This window comes from Echinops telfairi, unplaced genomic scaffold, assembly GCF_000313985.2.
Source record: "Echinops telfairi isolate 266 unplaced genomic scaffold, ASM31398v2 ScPeMD7_57;HRSCAF=196, whole genome shotgun sequence".
In the NCBI taxonomy this organism is placed as follows: Eukaryota; Metazoa; Chordata; class Mammalia; order Afrosoricida; family Tenrecidae; genus Echinops; species Echinops telfairi.
In genome coordinates, this window is record NW_022103955.1 from 3150048 (window position 1) to 3170436 (window position 20389).

The window sequence follows — 20389 nt, forward strand, 5'->3', positions numbered from 1 at the left end:
TGATAGCTAATTCATTGATAATTCAGTGATAGCTAATTCATTGATAATTCAGTGATAGCTAATTCATTGATAATTCAATGATAGCTAATTCGTTGACAATTCAGTGATAGCTAATTCATTGATAATTCAATGATAGCTAACGATAGTCCATTCACTTCTGGAGAAGGTTTCCTTGTAAATTTTCATTTTAAAGATTCGTAGTTTTAGCCACACAATATCATGTTAAGATTTGTCTTCATGAACTTTTTATTATTCAATAATAGCTTACTTTTATTGTTTATTATACCATATCATATATGTTATTATAACATAATATATTATACTATACAGCTTTCACTTTCTTCCTCTTTGACCTTTTAGAGTGATCACAGTCCAGCTGGATGAGAGCAGTCCTGTAGAAATGAGGCTGGGCACATTAGCAGAAAGCAAGACATTAAACATATCCAGCCTGTACATTGGAGGCATTCCAGAGAGGAAAGCGGCCTCTGTGCTCAAAATGAGACAGTCCTTCCACGGCTGCATCAGAAACCTGATATTTAACATGGAGTAAGTGTAACTGTGCGCTAAGCATGTTTTTACAATTTTTTATCTTATAATGGTGAGTGTGAATTACTAACCTGCAATCTAATTTTGCTACTTGAAAGTGTCTAAAAATTCTGCAAGTTCCTGGATAGCAAGTGAGCGACATTTTCCATCGTGACACTTCCCTCAAGTAAATTTTATTAGATTAGAATGATGACTGATACACACATACACATGCACCCATATACTTGGATACATAGTCATTACACAGTAGTCCGACCAACTTGTGAATAAATATCAGAGGTAAATATATATATATTTAATTTTTAATCATTTTATTGGGAGCTCTTATAGCTACCATAACATTTCATGGTTCAATCATATCAAGCAATATTGTACAATTGCTACCACAATCTGTGACAAAATATTTTCTTTCCTTTTGAACTTCTTGATATCAGCTCCCCTTTATCCCTGCCCTCCCCCACCCTACACCCAGGAACCCTTGTTTTTCATTTTTCCCGATAATAGTTTTTTTCCATATCTTACACAATTCAGTATATCCATTCACATATAATTCTATTGTTTGATCCCATCTAGTGGCATTATACAATCATCAAGGCTATTTTCACAAACACTTAGAATATGGAGATGGTGTGATGCAAATCACTTATATTTTTAACTCATTAAATTGAATAAGAAAAATGAAGAGAATTAATGCATTTGAATTATGATGTTGGCAAAGAATATTGAAAGTACCATGGACTTCCCAAGCAGCAAGGAAATCTGTCTTAGAAGAAGTACAGCCAGAATGCTCCTTAGGCGCAAGGGCAGTGAGATTTCATCTCACATACATTATCCTTGTTTTCAGGAAAGACCAGTCTCTAGAAAAGCACAGCATGCTTGGGGGGAAAGGAGATTGATTGACACAGTGGCGGAAACCATGGGCTCAAACACAAGCCACAGTGCTGCGGATGGCCCGGGACTGGGCAGTGTTTCACCCTGTTGTACATGAGATGACTCGGGTTGGAACTGACTCAACGGCCACTAACAACAATATTCTTGCAGCCACAGTGTGCCTTCTAACTAGAGGAGTCATGTTCAACTCTATCAAATCCCGTGCCATCAACTTGATTATGACTAAGAATGTCCATATAGGACAGGGTATAACTGCTCCTGTGGGATTTCCACGACTGTAGCTATGGAAGGAGACAGCCATACATCCCTACTGGGTATCAGTTGGTGAGCTCAAATCAACAACTTTGTGGTTAGCCCTGAGTGCTCCTACCATTGTGCCACCAAAGTGCCCTGTAGAGGGCTTAGCATACAATATGGATTCTGTTGGAATTTATAAGCTTTCCTTTGGTAATGTTCAGAAGTGGGTCACCAGGGCCTGTCTTAGCCTAGAGATCCCATTGAAACCTGTCAACTATGGGTGACACCTCTGAAATACCAATGACATTCTTCTAGTATCATAACAACATGTAAGCTGCTGTAGTACAGCAAACTGACAAACAACCCATGTGATTGAGTTGATTCCCAGTCTACCGGACAGAATAGAACCACCCCCGCAGGGTTTCCAAGACTGTACATCTTAATGGAAGTACTGTGCTTCATTCTCCTCCCGTGGAGTGACTGGTGAGTTCCAATTGCTGATCTTTCAGTTAGGAGCCACAGGTTTATCCCCTGTGCCACTAGGATCCTTTGACCTGACAGGTGGGTGATGATCAATTACTACAAAACTCATAAAATTGGTAACATGTTAATGATTTAATTGTGCATTTATAAATGACATTAGTTCAGGTCTTGGTTCATAATAGCTGGACTTAGAATACACTTTCTTGTTTGTTTCTAGACTTCTAGACTTTACTAGTGCAGTTGGCTATGAACAGGTGGACTTAGACACCTGCTTGCTTTCAGAATCAGCCAAGTGGGCTCTTCAAGGAGAGGACGCCGCACGTCTGCCAGAACCGCAACCTCTACCCAGTCCAGTAAGTAAGGTCTTTCACTGTAGCATCCAGCTCCGAGCAGAACAAAGGAACCCGGGCCAGATGAAATTGCAATGGGGAACTATTAACCCAAGATTTGGAGAGGCTGGTGGGGCCAACTGGAGTTACTCAGTCCTGGATGGTGTCAACAGAGCTTGAGAGTTCGGGCTGCTCAGAGGGATCTGGGTCACAGAGAAGGTCAATGGATTATCAGGTTGGAAGCCCAGAGAAGAAAGGCACAGCTAGAAAGGTTACCTGAAGAGAGAAAACCAGAACACAATGCCATTGGGTTAATTCCAGCACGTAGTGACCTGCATAGGGCTTCTGACACGGTAAATCTCCGTGAAAGCCGACAGCTTTCTCTTTCTCCCAAGGACTGGCTGGTGATTTAAATTTCCAACCTTGCAGTCAACAGCACAACTCTGAACCCACTGCACAACCACAGCTCCTTAAGAGGAACTGAAGAGAGGGAGAAATACTCGTTTCTTCTCTCCCCCTTCTGGCAGTCTCCCACCCGAACCTTTCATGGACAGACCCTAATTGCAGCTAGTCTCAAACAAGCTTGGAAAGCTTGCTCACTCACCCCCCCTGAAGAGTTAAAAAGTTAGTCACCCAGGAAAGGGCGGAGAGTGGTTCTCCGAGCAAATGAAAAGGTGATGCAGTTCCGGGTGAAGGTTTTTACCATAACTTGGTTGCCATGCAACCAGATTTTGGATGGGGTTTCTATTAGGACTCCCTCTCGCATTAGATTCACTGTAGGAACACAAAAATAAGTACTTCAGATGAAGGGGCATCAAAGGTTTTGTAGAAAGTGGAATTAAAAGATAAGATTTTCCTCAAAAAATTCACATAAGACTTCATACATATTATTGTAACCTTTTTAAAAAAAATGAAAGATTTGATTCATATAGGAAGCACTAGTTCTAACCAAGTATTTTCTTAAAATAATGGTTGGGTGCGTGTAATCGAAAGTATACACAGAAGAATATGTGACACTTCAGCAGTTTCTAGATGTACAATTAAGTGACATTGATAATATTCTTCAAATTGTACAACCATTCTCATTCTCTGCGTCCAAATGGTTCTTCCCCCATTAACGAACCCTTGCTGTCCCGTGCCTAGTCATTCCTGTGGTTGTCCACTTGATCCTGCATAGACACATTTTTGAAGAATACAGCGATCAAGGCAGATATTCTTTATCCTCGCACAGCCACCCAGTTGATGCCAACTCATAGCAACTCTGTAGGCCAGGGCAGAATTCTCCTGGGAGTTTCTAAGATGAATTGTTTACGGGAATAGAAAATCCTCTCTCTCTCCTGAGGAGCGAACTGGTGGTTTCAAACTGCTGACTTCCAGGACCTCAGCTCAACGTTTAACCACTAGACAACCAGGGCCATTTTGAACTAAGCCAATTTGGTTAGTTTTAAGAAGAATTCAAGGCATATTTTTAATTTAAGTCTTAACAATTATCTCACGGTAATGATTTCAGGAATTCATCCAGACTTTATGGCTCCAGAAAATCTGGATTCCATGAGAATTTGAAATTCCATTCTGAATTGATTCCCCCTTTTGATGAGTATTTTCCCATAGAATCTTTATTCAGTAGTTCAATCATGATACCCCAGCCCCGTTGGGTTCTTCGAGTGTTAGGGCAGATATAGTTACAAAAATGACCCCCAAAAGAGAAGAGAGTAGCTTCTGAGGCTGCTATGTACAACCCAGACACTTTGTAAGACTCTGATTCATGGTTTCCTTTGGCAGCCAGTTAATTAGCCAAAAACTGTGTTCAGTGATCTGTTCTACTTCCTTATTTCCTGCAGTGTCAGGGGTTGGAAAACCTTGCAAGTGAAAGTACATTGGGAAGTTGATTATGACAGATGTAGTTAGGTTAAAATCTAACACTTTATCTATCATGTGATCTCTTTTTGACCCATTTTAAAATTGTTCTAGCTTTTAATATTTTCTGCTTTCTTTTTGATTGAGGATTTTCTCTGTTTTATTTTATTATTGTCATTTTTGGTATGTTTTTCTATATATGAAATTCAGGATAGGTAATTCTATACAGATAGTATCTGCATTCGTGTTTTCTTGGGACTGTGGAGTGGGGGGTAGGATGGGAAGTAATAACAATGCGTACTAGAAAGTAGAAAATGTTCTAAAACTTATGGTGGTAATGATTGTGCAACTCTTTTTTATTGGGTTTAACTTGAATTCAATGCTATGTGGATTATATGCCAATAAAACTTTAAAATAATAATTTTTTTTAAAAAAAGCTTGCAAGTGGACATCCCACATGTCACAATTGGTCTGTGTTCCCCGGAGCAACAGAGGCAGTAGGAGAGTCTGGGCTAGGAGGAAAAAGTGGAAAGAGTGTGTGTGGCTATTTGGCTACATGAAAAACTGCATCTTTTACCTTGACCGTGTATTTTCTCCATTGGATTTTTCATATTCCTTGATTTAAAACAATGATTTGGATGGTGGCATTGAAGCAGTGGCAGGACTCAGCCTGTTTGCACAAGTTCAGCAGACTAATATCTACTTTCTTCTTGAATTAGTGAACCAATTGTTGAAAAGGGTGCTTGGAGTCAGAGTTCTCTCTATGGTGGCCAGTTGAGCAGCTGCCCAGTGGAGAAATCACAAATTTGCATTCCTCACTCATGTTTAACATTCACTGCACAACTGCAGATTCTAAATGTCCATAGGAATGTCCGTGCCACCCATTGGTATAAAGGTTTAGACAGAATTAAGGCTTTTATATTTATTTATTCATTTCATAAGGCTTGGTATACTTGTGATGAAATGCCACATTTTCACTCTCTTGATTTTCTTTTTCCAGTAAGCAAGCATATAAAGTAGAGAGAAAACCTGCCAAACAGCCCGACAGGGACAAGCTCTCCTTCCTTTCAGCTTTGTTTTAGGCCCAAAGTCCCATGAGAGCTTCCGAGTGAATTGTGCCATTCCTGAAAGTGTTCAGCGAACTAAGGATATTGTCAGAATAATTGCTGCAATTCAGCACAAACAGAAGGAATTTTTCAAAGATGAACATAATATGTTCATAAAAATGGTCTGTTTCTAATGTATCAAACACTGTGACTGTTGTCTAATTAGCCTACCGCTAAAGGAATGGGATCCTACTGCTACAGTGAAAAGATGGTTAAGGATAAATCACACAGCCAATGATGCTCAGATGAAAGTAAAGAATATTGCAAGTGAGGCACCAAACAAGAAGCAATATGTAAATATCTTAAATAGCTGTTTTATTGGTTTTGGGCCAGGTATTATTTAATATTTTCATTAGTATTTTTAAACTCTTCCTAACGATATAGTCTAGTGTTGTATACTTCTTGTTCTTATTCAAATGTTAGCTATGTAAAAGAATAAACTACCTTTCAGAATATTGTTTTTAATATTTAAAATGGTCATCAGGGCAGCAATGGACTGTTAAATTGTTTGAATCTTACTCCTGAACTTGAGTGAATTTGAGTCAAATTCAGGGGGAAAAGAAGCACAAGTTGCCTTCCTAGGGGGAAAAATGTAGCATTTCATCAGAAGTATACCAAGTTTTATGAAATGAATTAAAAAATATTAAAACTTTATTCCATCTAATTCTTTATAACAATGGACAGCATGAACATTACTATGGACACTTAGAATATGCAGTTGTACAGATGAATGTTAACAATGAGTAAGGGCAAGTACTCGCTCAACACAAGAACACTTTGTTCTAACAATCCACCATTCTGTGATGCTCACCTTCCCCACATGGTCGCTGAAGACAAAGTGGGTGCATAAGCAAATGTGGTGAAGAAAGCTGATGGTGCCCGACTATCAAAAAATATAGCATCTGGGGTCTTAAAGGGTTGAAGATAAACAAGCAGCCATATAGCTCAGAAGCAACAAAGCTCACTTGGAAGAAGCACATCAGCCTGTGTGATCATGAGGTGTCAATAGGATCAAGGATCAGGCATCTAAGACCCAGAACAAAACCTTACCCAAGGTGAATGGGGTTGGGGGCAGGCATGGAGTGGAGACCCAATGCCCATCTGTAGACAATTGGACATCCCCTCACAGAGGGGTCAAAGAGAAGAGCTGAGCCCATCAGGGTGCAGTATAACACCAATGAAATAAACAACTTTCCTCTAGTTCATTGGTGCTTCCTTCACCCTACCATCATGATCTCAATTCTACCTTACAAATCTGGCTAGACCAGAGCATCCACACTGCATCCAGAGCATCCACACTGCAACACAGGGAATCCAGGATAGATTAAACCCTTCAGGGCCAACAATGAGAGTAGAGTAGGATTAGGCGATGGTGGGGGGAGACAGGGGAAATTGATCATAAGGATCAATTTACAACCCCCTCCCAGGGGAACAAATAACAGAAAAGTGGGTGAGGGGCAATGGAGGATGATATAACATATGGAAATATTAATCTATAACTTATCAAGGGTTCATGAGGGAGGGTGGGGTGGGGAGGGAAGAAATGGGTAGCTGATATCAGGGGATCAAGTGGGAAGAGAATACTTTGAAAATGATGATGATGGCATATGTGCAAAGGTGGATGAATGTATGGATTGTGATAAGAGGTGTAATGGCCCCCAATAAAAGTATTAAAAATAAATTTTAATGAGTAAGGGAGAGTTTGACCCAATTATTCAAAACAAAGATGATGCATTGAATACTAATGACAAGAGATGTTATGAGCTTCAGGAGGACACCAAGAACATCATGCAAGAAAACCAAAGCTCATTAAAAGACAGGAAAGAAAGATAACATCAAAGTGGATTTCAGAAGAGACTCTAAGGCCTGCTCTCAATCATAGAGTAGCTAAGACGAATGGAAGAGATGATGAAATCAGAGCTGGAAATGTCAAAGACCAAAATTTCAAGAAAACAAAGTAAAATATAAGGAAATAAGTAAAGGGGTCAGGTTTTAGAAAACTAAAAAAAGAACATGCTCAGTATATCTTAAACTGAAAAACTAAAGAAATTATTCAATCCTCAAGTTGCAATATAGAAAGAGTGGGTAAAATTATTGGGTAAAATATCAATGATGTAGAAAGCACCAAAAGAAGATGGATATACAGAGACACTGTACCAAACAAAAAACAATTGCCATTTCATCATTTCAAGAAGTGGCATATGATAAAGAGCCAGTGGCACTAAAGGAAAAAGTGCAAGCTGCACTGAAAACATTAACACACACACAGACCCCAGGAGCTGACCCCCATTGATGGAATACCAACTGAACCGTGTCAACAAGCTGTTGAAGCACTGGAAGCATTCACTGATCTATGCTCAGAAAATTTTAAGACAGCTACCTGGCCGACTGACTCGAAGAAATCCATGTTTTGTCCATTTCAAAGAAAGGTGACCCAACACAGTACACAAATTATAGGACAACATGCAAGTAAAATGTCCCTGAGCGTCATCCAACAACAGCGAGCCACCAGAGGTTCAGGCCAGACTCAAAGAGGACATGGAAAAGGGATCTCCTTGCTGATGGCAGATGGATTTGAGCCAAAAGAAGAGATTACCAGAAAGATGCTTTATTGGCTATGCAAAGTGGTTCAATGGTGTGGATCATAACAAATTATGTTACTTTGGGAATAATAATATAGTGCTCATATAGGACCTGTACATGGCTCAAGTGGATGTTTTATGAACAGAACAAGGGCATACTGCGAGGTTTAAAATGAGGAAACGTGTGTCAACATTGTATCCTCCCACCATACTTATCCAATCTGTGTGCCGAGAACATCATCAGAGAAACTATTATATGAAGAAGAACGTGGCATCAGGCTTGGAAGAAGGCTTATTGTATGTAGTTGACACAACCTTGCTTGCTGACAGTGGGGAGCACTTGAAGTAGTTGCTGGTAGCGATCAAGTTTTGAAGCCTTTAGTATGAATTACAATTTAATGTAAAGAAAACCAAAATCCTCAGAACTAGACCAATAGCTAACACCATGCTAAACAGAAAAGATGGAAGTTGTCAAGGATTTTGTCTTGGTTGGATCCACAAGCAATGCTCATGGAAGCAGCAGTCAAGGGATCAAACAATGCATTGCCTTGGGTAAATCTGCTCCATGAGACCTCTTGAAAGTGTTGGAAAGTCAGTAGATTACTTCCAGGACTAAGGTGGGACTGCTCTCATCAGGTGTATGTGCATGAAAGGTGTGCATTGAATCGGGAAGACCAGAGCAGCAGCCATGCATTTGCGTTATGGTGCTGGTAAAGCATATCGAAGGGACCATGGACTGCCAACAGAACAAACAGATCTGCCTTGGAAGAAATATAGCCAGACGGCTCCTTAGAGGCAAGGCTGGTGAGACTTTTTCTCATGGACTTTGGACAGGTTATAAAGAAAGACTATTTCCCCGAAAAGGTACATCAGGTTGGGTAAAGAGGAGGTGCCGTGAAAAAGAAGGCCCTCAGCAAGATGCATTGACACAGTGGCTGCAACACACAGAAAAATTGGGAGCGCTGTGCCGGTCCCAGCAGTGCTTAGTTCTGGTGTCCACAGGGTTGCTGTGAGCAGGAACCAAGTTGAAGGCTTCTAACCACAGCAATAAAAGATGATTAAATTAATGCATACAGGTTGTTGGTGTGTTGGCATGCTAACTTCCGAGGTGTGTTCATCATGGGGACAAACATACATGATGGATGGTGTCCGGCTACAGAAGGCTGACCGTTCCCATGCTTTACTTTCAGGGACTGTGTGCAGTGGACAGAGCCCCGGGCTTCATTCCCAAGGCTCAGCAGTTTGGCCTGGCACAGGACAGCCACTTTGTGTTTCACTTTAATCAGTCTGCTGTTAGAAAGAGGTGGGTATTTCTCTACCACTGCTATGAGGCATCGATTCCTCTTTGTGCTAGAGGAGTCTGGGAGGGCCCTTCATCCACAAGCCTTGTCCAAAGGAAGCTTCTGTGTTCTTTAATATGGGGACATGAGTGACAGCCACATGGCAGCTGAGAAAAGAGAAAGAGGGGCTCATGAAGAGTTTGTCTTTCTTGTCTTTACCTCTTCTTGCTGATGGCTGGCACATATACAGTGAACCCTCGTTTATCGCGGTTAATCGGTTCTAGACCCTACCATGATAAATGAAATTCCGCGAAGTAGGATTCTTTGCGCTTTGCTTTTCCTTGTTGAAAGTGAAAGTAGCCGTAGCACGGATGTTTTTTTCCTCTTTACGGATGGAGCGAACGGAAGACTCATTCAAGTCAAAATGGCGTGCAACCTCCATGATTTTCTTGCCATCTTTGATCATATCCAAAAGTTTTACCTTTTCCTGGATGGTGAGCATCTTCCTCTGGGGCTTATTTTTATTGTCAGAAGGCTTAGAAGAAGCAGCTTGTTTAGGAGTCATCATAGGGCTTAGATAAAATTTCTTAAAAATCGCAAACAATTACAGTACACTGTACAAAAGCAAAAATGCATCTGATACGTAGCTCCAATACGTAGCGATGCAGACAGAAGCGTGTACTGTATGAGCCAATCAGTGGCAGTAATGACAGAGCATGCACTGTTATGCAAAAACCGCGATAGAGTGAAGCCGCGGAAGTCGAAGCGCGAAGTGGCGAGGGTTCACTGTCTATATCTATCTAAATAAGTCTTTCTTCCAAAATCCTCAAACCCCCCCACCCCCAGATTGATCATCCTTTGGCATTTTATCCCATTCTCTTTAAAGTCCCCCTAGATGGGTGCCATTGTCTACCTAAACTCTTTCTCTATGTCCTCGAATTCCTACACTGCACCCATTCCTCCACAAGGTCCTGGACTTGGTGGCTGTCTGTCCCCAGAACCCTTCTCCACAAAACCTCCCTTGCCCCATGACATGCAAGGTCTCCCTAGCTGAGATTGCCCTGCTCCACATATTCCTCTCTCCGCCTCCGCCTCTCCCGTTCCACCAAAGTCCAGACTTTCAGACTTTCCCCTTCGCTACTATTGTCTGTGACTCCGCACCCTGGTCACCTGACTTCTGACCACGGTTCACTCTTCAGCCCTCTCATTTCTAGTTTGATATTCAAATCCTAGCACTTCTTACCCCCATCGCAGTCTCTAAGTTACTAGCTGTACTTCTTTTCAGTACGGTCAGCCCTCTTCTCTTGCCCCCACATCGAATGCCTCGATGCGCACCCCCCACCCCCACCCCGCCCAAGAAATTGCCTGCTAGTATTAACTGTTCTGTCATACATGCCTTCTGTCCTCCACTATTGTAACCCCAGTTTGCAACCCACCAATCTGCTTTCTCCATGCCAGAACTGAAATTGGTCATGACAGTTGGAGAAATGCATATCTCTCTCCTGACACATTGTTCTTGAAAACAATGAACACACATCACAGATGGACGCTCTAAATTACAAAATAGTCCATTACTTTCTTTAGCATGCTCGCCTTTTATTTTCTATCATACCCTATTCATGGCTTGTCTTCAAATTCCAATATCTCATACATCCTCACACCTCTGTTTGAACCCTAGATGATGATTTTACCTCACTGGGGGGGGAGGGGGGGCTTTGTCTTTTTACAATAAAAAAGAGCCAGCACCACCATTTGCTCTCAACTTACTGTCGCTTCTCCCATGACCTTAGATGAGGGGCCCTATTCCTAGCAAGGCTACCCCCCACTCTGGGTCCTGCGCCCCTCTCCTCCTCAGGGATAACAGCAGCCCCCATCGTCCCTTCATTAACACGACTTACCATCAGCCCACAGGTGTGCTGATTGATAAGAAGCGCAGCGAAGACTGCACTCCACATTTTACACATGCCACTAATTTCAGCCTCATAATTATTCTATGAGGCAGGTCTTATGATTATCCTTAATTATACTGAAGGAAACGAGACAAAGAGAAGTTAGGCCAATCTATTCCAAGTCACCCAGCTGGTGAGAGAGCGAGCTGGGGTTCAGCCATCAGTAGTCAGCTGCCAAAGTCCATACCTGCAATCGTTACACTTATACCCACTCCTTCGCCTTCTAGCTTGGCACACAGAAACCTCACACGTTGCTCCTCATGTACAGACCCAATAGCTAGACCCTGTTTCACAGTAAGACTTTTGGAAAGAGTTTCTATTACTGTCTGTCTGCTCCTAACCTCCTAACCTCTTCTCACCTGGCCAACTATTCACCCTCTACTTCATTTCACAGGTTGTTCTTCTTAGAGTTATCTAAGACCTCTATGTGGGCCCACCCAGAGTTGCCCTCTCTGTGGTATACTCAGCAGCATTACACATACTCGACTGTTCAAATCCTCTCCTAATTTCCCTGTTCCTCTGCCTGCCAGTCCTTATCACTTTACTTAGCAGGCTCTTCTTTCAGCAAAGAACATCCCAAGCCCTCATCCATACAACCTTCTGTAGTCCCATGATTTTAAACATCAACTACATGTCCCAACCCCCACCTCATTAGCCCTGCCACAGTGTATAACCAACTGGCTAGTCGACAGCCCATGTGGGCGTTAGGAGACAACGGAACTGTAGTACACCAAAGCAGTTTCATGATATTGCACAAGCCTGCTCTCCTGGTATTCCCCATTGCTGTAGGCATGATCACATTCTTCTAGTGCCAAGGCCCAAACCTATATGAGATTTTGAAATTGTTTTCTTTCCCTCACTTACCAAGCTAAGTCCATCAGGAAGTCCTATTGAGTTTTCCTCTGGAACATTTCAGAATTCGCTTAACTCCTCCTCATATCCAGTACACCATGCTATGCCACCATCTTGCCTCTGCCATCTATTCTAATAGCTGCCTTCCACTCCCTGCCCCTCACTCTTGCCTGATCCAAGTCATAAATCACACACCAGACGGAAGAAGCATTTGACTTAATGCTAGGACTACTAAAGGTGGCCACCAATTCCCCTCTGCATGACCCAGTCTTAACTCTCTGTCCGGCACTCAGTCCTCGTGTATAGTTTCTGATATTCACTTCAGGAAAGATGGGATCTACCTTTTTCATTCACTGCTTTATCCTGAGCAGCTAGGAGAGTTTCAGGCATATGTGGTAGAAAGAACCATTTGTTGAACGAGTAGATGGATCAATGAATGAATGAATCTCATGCCTAGCTATCTATCTTTCTATATCTATATTGAAATACTTATTGACTTCTCTCTTTGGGGTTATGTTTAAAAAAGAGTTAAAAGTGATTCCTTTCTGAATGAGCAGCTCTTGTTTTCTTCCAGGCTTTCTGTTCAGCTCAGGATACGAACATTTGCCTCCCGTGGTCTCATTTACTACATGGCTCATCAGAACCAAGTTGATTATGCTACACTCCAGCTCCATGGGGGCTACCTCCACTTCATGTTTGACCTTGGCAAAAGCAGGACAAAGGTCTCACACCCCACACAGATCAATGACGGCCAGTGGCACATGGTATGTTATTTGGAGCTTTGCAATATCATGGTCTGAATGCTATTCAATTTGTCACTTTTGTTTGCGCCATAGCACTGCAATGGAATGCTTCCCTTAGACGCTAGCCTACCCCAGGCCTAGTGTATCGCCCCCAGAGAACTGCAGCTCTGTGAAGGCAAAGGTGCTTTCTGTTTCATATAGATCCTCCAGGCTCTGACAGTAAACACTGGCAGGAGGAAGCAACCGTTCCCCAAACACCCTCTAAATGCGAAGACGTCAAAGCCATCACCTATGGCACAGATAGACCAGAGCTGAGCTCATACACTGGCTTGCTGATACATAGAACTCTGGAAGACTTTTCATTTGGAAATATGCTTTCCCCAACCCTGGGTCTGCACTTCTGCCAGACTCAGTTCTGTCTCAAGGCCAAATAGGTGAAACCCTGATCCATCCTTTAGGATGGAGTTCAAGTAATACAGCTGTAATAAATGGATATTGAAAAAAAAAAAGCTGTAATGCTTCCTTGTGTTCATTAAAAATCATAGATGTTTTCATTTTGCTTTAGGTCAAGACAGAATATGTTAAAAGAAAGGGATTCTTGACTGTTGACAAGCTAGAATCCCCAGCAGTGCCCACGGTGGGTGATGGCACAACATTGGATGTGGAAGGAAAGTTCTACCTAGGAGGCCTTCCTGCTGAGTACAGGGCCAAAAATATTGGAAATGTAAGCATCTTCCCGATATAGACGTGTGCTTTACCAGGAGTATGGTGTGTTCATGTATTTTGTACAGGAAAGTTGTTCTTCACATATTTATGGTTAAATCACCTTCTATGACCCTGGTGCTTGACTACAATATATGCATATCCTTCAGAACATGTCCCTAGAGTTTATGTGCTGATTTCCCTTTAAGGTCTAGCCAAACTTTCCTTCCTATTACTTAATGAGCATTTTCATTTTCCCAGCCACTGAGCCATAGTATGAATGGAGAAAGACCATCAAAGTTATCTTTAAAGATTTGTAAATTCAGCTTTCTTATTTCCCTGATATTTTATTAAATATTAGAAACCATCTTTATTGTATTATCCACAATGTTCAGATGTACTCAAACATGTGTGAAGTATTTCAGCAACTTAATTTAAAGAACAAAAAGATAATATTTTAATTTGCTTTAATGAGCTTGCAAATGTGATGAACTATAGGGGGGAAATGTGCCCTCACTATACCATCATAATTACCACCATCTTCTCTATATCTGGCTCAGATCACCCACAGCATCCCTGCCTGCATTGAGGCGGTGACCATTAACAGCAAACCATTGGACATGGGCAACCCAGTGTCTGCTTCTGCAGTGAACAAATGCTATGCAGTGGCTCAAGAAGGAACTTTCTTTGAAGGAAGTGGATATGCTGCTCTTGGTATGTATTATCCATCAGCTTAAGGAAAACTTTTGGAATCAGCCTGCAGTCTAGGAAGACATGCATCTGAGAACTGTAGAAGACAGGACCGAGCAAGGCTGAAGGAAGACCACTTCTAGTTAAATGTCTCGGTTTATTCTAATTTCTTGGCCTTTAAAGTAAGAGCCTCCTCATCTCTTATTCTCCCCCGTCAGCAATCATGTGACTCCTGACAGAGGACAGGCACACAGTGTTCATTTCATCTGTCCTGTCCTCAAACTTATGTACGGCACACTCTCGCTGTCCAATTCCCTAACGGCTTTTGAATAAGAATTAGGTACATGGAATATGTAGACCAGCAAGCTGAATACAAGTCAGGTTTGATTGATCCTATTTAGATTGCTGAAAACAACCAATTTTTTAAAATGGAGTTGAAATCTCTAAAATATTTGAGAATTGAAATTCCTCTGAACTTAGAACTGGCTTCTGCAATGACTATCCAATCCCTCCTTTAGATGCTTGATTTGCAGGTGAACTTCCTGCTTACCCAAGTACATGCTCTCTCTGCCCCATTCTGCCTTCTATCGCAAGAGCTGGATCTCTGGCTCCAATGCCCTCTGGCTTCCAGGAAGGCTGAGATGGAAAGTTGGGAAGTGCGAGAAGGGACAGGGCTAGCACTTTTCTCTCCTTCACTCTGCATTTCCTATGGCAGCTTAGGTAACTTCTTCCTGGTTCAGCCTATGGGTCTTGTTGGGCAACTCCCCGCCCCGTACCCCAGCTCCCAAGCTATGGTTTTTCCACTTTCTCCTATTTTCCTTCATCCCTGGAGATAACATCAACCACCTGCTACTGCAAATAGTTCACCGTCTTCTCAGTTTTTTCATCACCTCAATAAAAATTCTCTCAACTAAACTCCCTCTCTTTCTGACACACTCAGTAAATGATGATAACCAGTATGTAGAAATTAGCAAAGTAAAATCAACCTCCAGATCATGATGAAGGATTTGATACGGATCAAATCCTTTTGGTTTTTTGCTTCGCTCTTCCATAGAGCAAACCTGTGCAGGGTACAAATGCCTATGTGGCCATGGTTGAAAGGACACGCCTGTTCTCAATCGAGTCTGGCTTTTCTCAGTAGATTGCACGGAACAGACTCAGAAGCTGAGGTTCAGGGTGTAGGACTTGCTTGTGGTCCTTGACCCAGAGGAAAAGAACCAAGTCTTTTGAGCCTCAGTCAGGAGCAGCAGTATGCAGCCCACAGCCTCCCTGTGAGCTGGGCCATCGCCAGCCTGGCAAGGTTCCCCTCTCACTCTGCGTTGTCCTCTTGTTGTCCAGTTAAAGAAGGCTATAAAGTCCGGTCCGACCTAAACATCACCCTCGAGTTCCGGACGGCTTCCATGAATGGTGTCCTCTTGGGGATCAGCAATGCCGAAGTGGATGCCATTGGATTAGAGATCGTCCATGGAAAGGTAGGTGCTGAGCCTTGGCAGGATCATCCAGTGGCCCAGTGACAGAACCGAGCAGTTCAGAAACCACCACCTAGATCCAACCGTCTACTGTAATGAAGTAGAGGAGAAGGGTCAATAAATATTTAAATACAAATTATTCAAAAATCTTTTACTCCACTTCTTTCATCATTTCGAAAGTAAAGTTATAGCAAAGCTTTTTTCCTTAAACTGTATGAGCGAACGTTATCCATCTGATGTCCATCTATCACCATCCACTGTTATGAGTTGGTTCCAACTCACAGTGACACCCTATAGGATTTTTGAAGTTTTGCAAATTTTGATGGGACCAGACAGCTTCATTGTTTTCTCTCTCTCAGAGTAACGGGTGGGTTTGAACTACCAAACTTGCAATCCAACACGTATTCAAAAGATTCATGAAACAGCCTGATGCGCCTCTCGCCTCAGTACAAGGATGCTTCTAAAAGCTCATGGAAACAGCCGTGATTCTTTAATTCCATTTTTTTTCATGAGCTTTTTTGACACCCACTGGCATTACTTTAACCTTTTATTTGGGAATAAATGCAGATTCATAAGAAGTTGCAATGAAATGTACCCATCATCACCTCTCCCTTAGTGTAGCATCTTGTTCAAATCGCTGCCTCATTGTAAGGACAGTAAGAGCTTATGGGTCCACAGAGAGTGTCCCTTCAGGCCCTATGAAAGCACCTTCCCTGACTCCCTCCTGACAACCTGCAGATACTCCGCCACAGCAAGTGGGACCTCAGAAAACCGAAGCTTTGCAAAGGTCAGGGGTGGGAGCGGTGGAGAATTGCAAGTATTCAGTTGTATGGTTTTTAATACTGTCTATAAAGCTATTCAGTATTGTTTGAAGTTGGGCTATAAAAAATAAAGATGTATATTAAAATTCTTGGGAAACCATTAAAAAAATTTTAAAGATCAGCAATCAGATAATAACATAGATAAGATGTAAAATATGTGAGAAATTCCTTTTTTGTGGGGAGAGTAGCTTTTACACTTCTTGTAGGATTTTTTAGGTGCCATAAAACCTTAGAAAATAAGTAAAAAGTTCTTGTGAGGTATAAAAACCCACCTTTTGCCATCAAGTTGATTCTGACTCACAGTGACTGTATTAGGACAGGATGGGTTTCTGAGACCATCTCTCTTTATGGGCGTAGAAATACAGGAAGGGAAATGGGTGGCTATACGTCACAGGGTAGAGAGTCGGTGATACGTACAGATAGAGGCTGTGTGGTTTGACACAAAGATGAAGAGTAGGCGAAGGGAGCAGGTCAGCTGTGAGTGGTTAGACCCTCTTCTCCACTGCTGGACCTCCTCGGAGGACAAGCATGGGGGGGGGGGGTACATACTGGAAGGTGCTTTAGGCTTGTTCCGCTGGAGGTGGCCCTTGGCCCTATTGGGAATCTTAATTTTGCACAGCTTCTTGATTCCTTGAAGAGGTTTCTGTTTTTCAAAATGATGGGTTTTGTTAGCTTGCTTTTTTGTTAGTAGCTAACCCTTGTTTTTAGCGGAATGCTCTGAATTCATCCATTCCAAGAGCATCATACAAATGTTTCTTAAATGTGGAAAAGTCACCAAGATGTTTACTTGCGTATGTTGTGTGTTTAGCTTTTGTTTCATGTTAACAATGGGGCTGGTAGGATAACGGCCACATATGAGCCCAAAGCTCCAAGGACTCTCTGTGATGGGAAATGGCACACGCTTCAAGCTAACAAAAGCAAACACCGCGTGGTTCTGACCGTCGACGGAGATGCAGTTCATGCTGAAAGTCCACACACCCAGTCCACCTCGGCAGACACTAACAATCCGATTTACATTGGTGGCTACCCTGGTATGTATGGCTCCCTGTTCTGTTGTTTTGCTACCATTAGGGGAAGTCCTAGTTTGGGAAGGTAATGAAAACTAAACAAACAAACAGCTTACTGCTACTAAAGGCAATTCCAATGCTTCAGGGCCCTGTAGGATGGAGCAGAACTGCCCCTGTGGGTTTCCAAGACTTTTCATCTTTATGGGAGTAGATAGCCTCATCTTTCTCCTTTAGAGTGTCTGGTGGGTTTGAACTTCTGACATTGTGGCTAGTAGCTTACTACATAGCCTGCTGCTACACCACTGGGGCTCTTTGAATAGAGTAGAGGAATTGAAAAGATACAGATGTTGAGAGACAAATCCTCTATGGTTAGAAAGGCTATCATTTCAAATACTTAGGAATTCTTGGAAAAGTAAAATGATAGTGATGAAAGATGGTGAAAAAAAACACTAGATCGGATTTAAAGTAAGTTTGGAAGGCTTTACTGAGCAGAAGGGCTTATAAATTTTTTTTTGAAAGGCTTATAATTTTAGGGAACAAATATATGTCTTATTGTTTCACATTAAATTTTATTAGACTCATGCATTTCAGCTATTTATAATTGTTAGAATTGATAATAATATACATTTATTCTATGACTTTTAACATAACAATGTCTTGATTATTCTATATTAAAATGTTCATATGCATTCTACTCTTTACCAAAGTCACAAATATGGAAAGAAATTCTTGTATTTTTAAAAAAATTCTTGTATTTTTGATAGAGAAATCACTTGCCATTATTCTTGTCTCTGTTTTGCAGCCTATATCATTTCTACAAAATTAAGTGAGATATATCTCTTTTTCCCTCTTTCTTAAACAGCTGATGTAAAGCAGAATTGCCTGACCAGCCAAACCTCATTCCGGGGCTGCTTGAGAAAGCTCACTCTGACAAAGGGTCCACACGTGCAATCCTACGACTTCAGCAAAGCTTTCTACCTACAAGGCGTGTCCCCTCATTCCTGTCCTGGAGCTGAGGCCTGAACCCAGGGACAGCCTTCCGTTGGCAATCGTTATGTATATTTTGAGGAGAATTACTTTCGTGAATTAAAGTCTCTTTCATTTCCAACTCAGGTTAAATGTATCCAGAGAGAAAAACTGCGCTTATGTTAAACATAAACCAGATGCACAACAAATACCTCTATTAAATATCTCAAGTTATAATTTGAATTAATTGGCTAATTTTGTAATTTTTTAAACTTTGTTAACACTAAATGTTCTGTTGATGACAGCAGTATTTCATGTTTTGCATTTTGAGCTTTTAAAAAATAAAATATCATTACAGACTGCAATAGATTAGAACAGAGTATGAATAGTTATGTTTTCTTGTCAAAATTGTAAGCCCCCATTTTTACAAGAGAAAAACAATGCCATTGGTTAAATTCCAATATTGGGCGCAAACAATTCACAACATGAGCTTTACAACAATTATAGGAAGCAAAAGCAGCAAAGGAAAGGGATGGAACAACCTTCCGATACATCCTTGTTCAGTTAGGACCGACTCACCGGTCTTCAGCCAGACGAAAAGATTTAAAATGGTATTGCAAGCAGTTCGCTCTTCCTTTACTGTCACCTCTCCTCACCTTTTGGAATAAGATTGCTTGTCTTGATCAGCCACCTTTTTCTAGGAGAATATTCACAATTATAGAAAGAAAGAAAATTTAAAATCCATGTAGATATGATCATTTTAATAGTCTAAGCACTTTTAAGCCTAGATTTCTGAAATCTCATTTTTCTTTTGCTCTGGGCCCAAGGATGGGGTCACAGTGGCTATTATCCCATATGCTTCTGACTAATAATTTCATTTTCCAACACTGATTGAAGTCTGCTCTCTACCACTCCCTCTCTCAGCAGTGACACACTTTTCCCAAAGGGAAGACAGCAGATTCAGTGTTTGTGTCTGTTAGATTACAATTGGATAACTGAGTGAAGCCACCGAGGCTCTAGTCCCTATCCATCTTCTATGTCTGGGTCGTGTCTCTAAGCCTGTAGCCAGCTGTATCTTGTGAATGATGCATTTGGAATTTCCGATTTCCTCCTGACAGCTGTGTGAAGATATTCTTCTGGAAAGGCAGTAGTCAGTTGTGGAAGAACTGGTTGTGCTGCAACACCTGGTGAAATGGAGAAGTCAGACTCCTGCACCGTAAGGACAGTCCAGTTGGGCAGCTGACTTAAGAACAGAGCATTGCTGCTGCAGGTGACAGGCAGTAGTGCAAATGTACAGGGATTTCTCACTGTGGTGTGGGTGACCTTTCTGCTCATGTTTCTATAGGAACGAGCTGTAGTGGGAGACAAGACTTGGATAGTCTAATCCTTGGTCCTTCGTCCACATATAGGGCAAGGAAGTGCTCCTAATTGGGACAAAGTGTCCCTGGTGACTTCAATGGTAAATTCAACCAAATAGATAGAGAAGCAGTGACACAAAATCTACTCAAACTATTCCAGAGTATAGAAAGCCCCCAAATTTATTTTATGAATTGGGCATAACCTTGATACTCAAACCAGGTAGAAAGATCACTAAAATAGATAGAACATAAGTACAAGAATGCTGAGTAAAATTCTAGCTAATAGAATTCAACAGTACATGTAAAAAAAGGCATGATCAAGTGGGATTCATACAAGGTATGCAAGGATAAATCAACATTAGAAAAGCAATCAATATAATCCATCACATAAATAAAACTTCAAGATCGTATTGACCAACACAGAAAGAGCATTTGGAAAAATTCAGTCCTCAGTCCTGAAAGAACTTTCAATAAACTAGGAGTAAAAGGTAAATTCATCAATATAATACGAGGCAGATATA

At 41.5% G+C, this 20389-nt stretch overlaps 1 protein-coding gene across 1 annotated transcript in view; it reads left to right on the plus strand.

Annotated features, from left to right (window-relative positions):
- Positions 1-18882, plus strand: part of LAMA1 (laminin subunit alpha 1) — a 267694-nt gene extending 248812 nt beyond the window's left edge. Inside the window, exons 58-66 of the mRNA XM_013004706.2 lie at positions 361-546; positions 2375-2510; positions 9222-9334; positions 12687-12876; positions 13421-13579; positions 14118-14271; positions 15586-15719; positions 17346-17568; positions 18407-18882. Of these exons, the coding sequence (XP_012860160.1) occupies positions 361-546; positions 2375-2510; positions 9222-9334; positions 12687-12876; positions 13421-13579; positions 14118-14271; positions 15586-15719; positions 17346-17568; positions 18407-18567 (1456 nt within the window). The 3' untranslated portion in view covers positions 18568-18882. The remainder of the gene's footprint in view (positions 1-360; positions 547-2374; positions 2511-9221; positions 9335-12686; positions 12877-13420; positions 13580-14117; positions 14272-15585; positions 15720-17345; positions 17569-18406) is intronic.
- The last annotated feature ends 1507 nt before the right edge of the window (positions 18883-20389 follow it).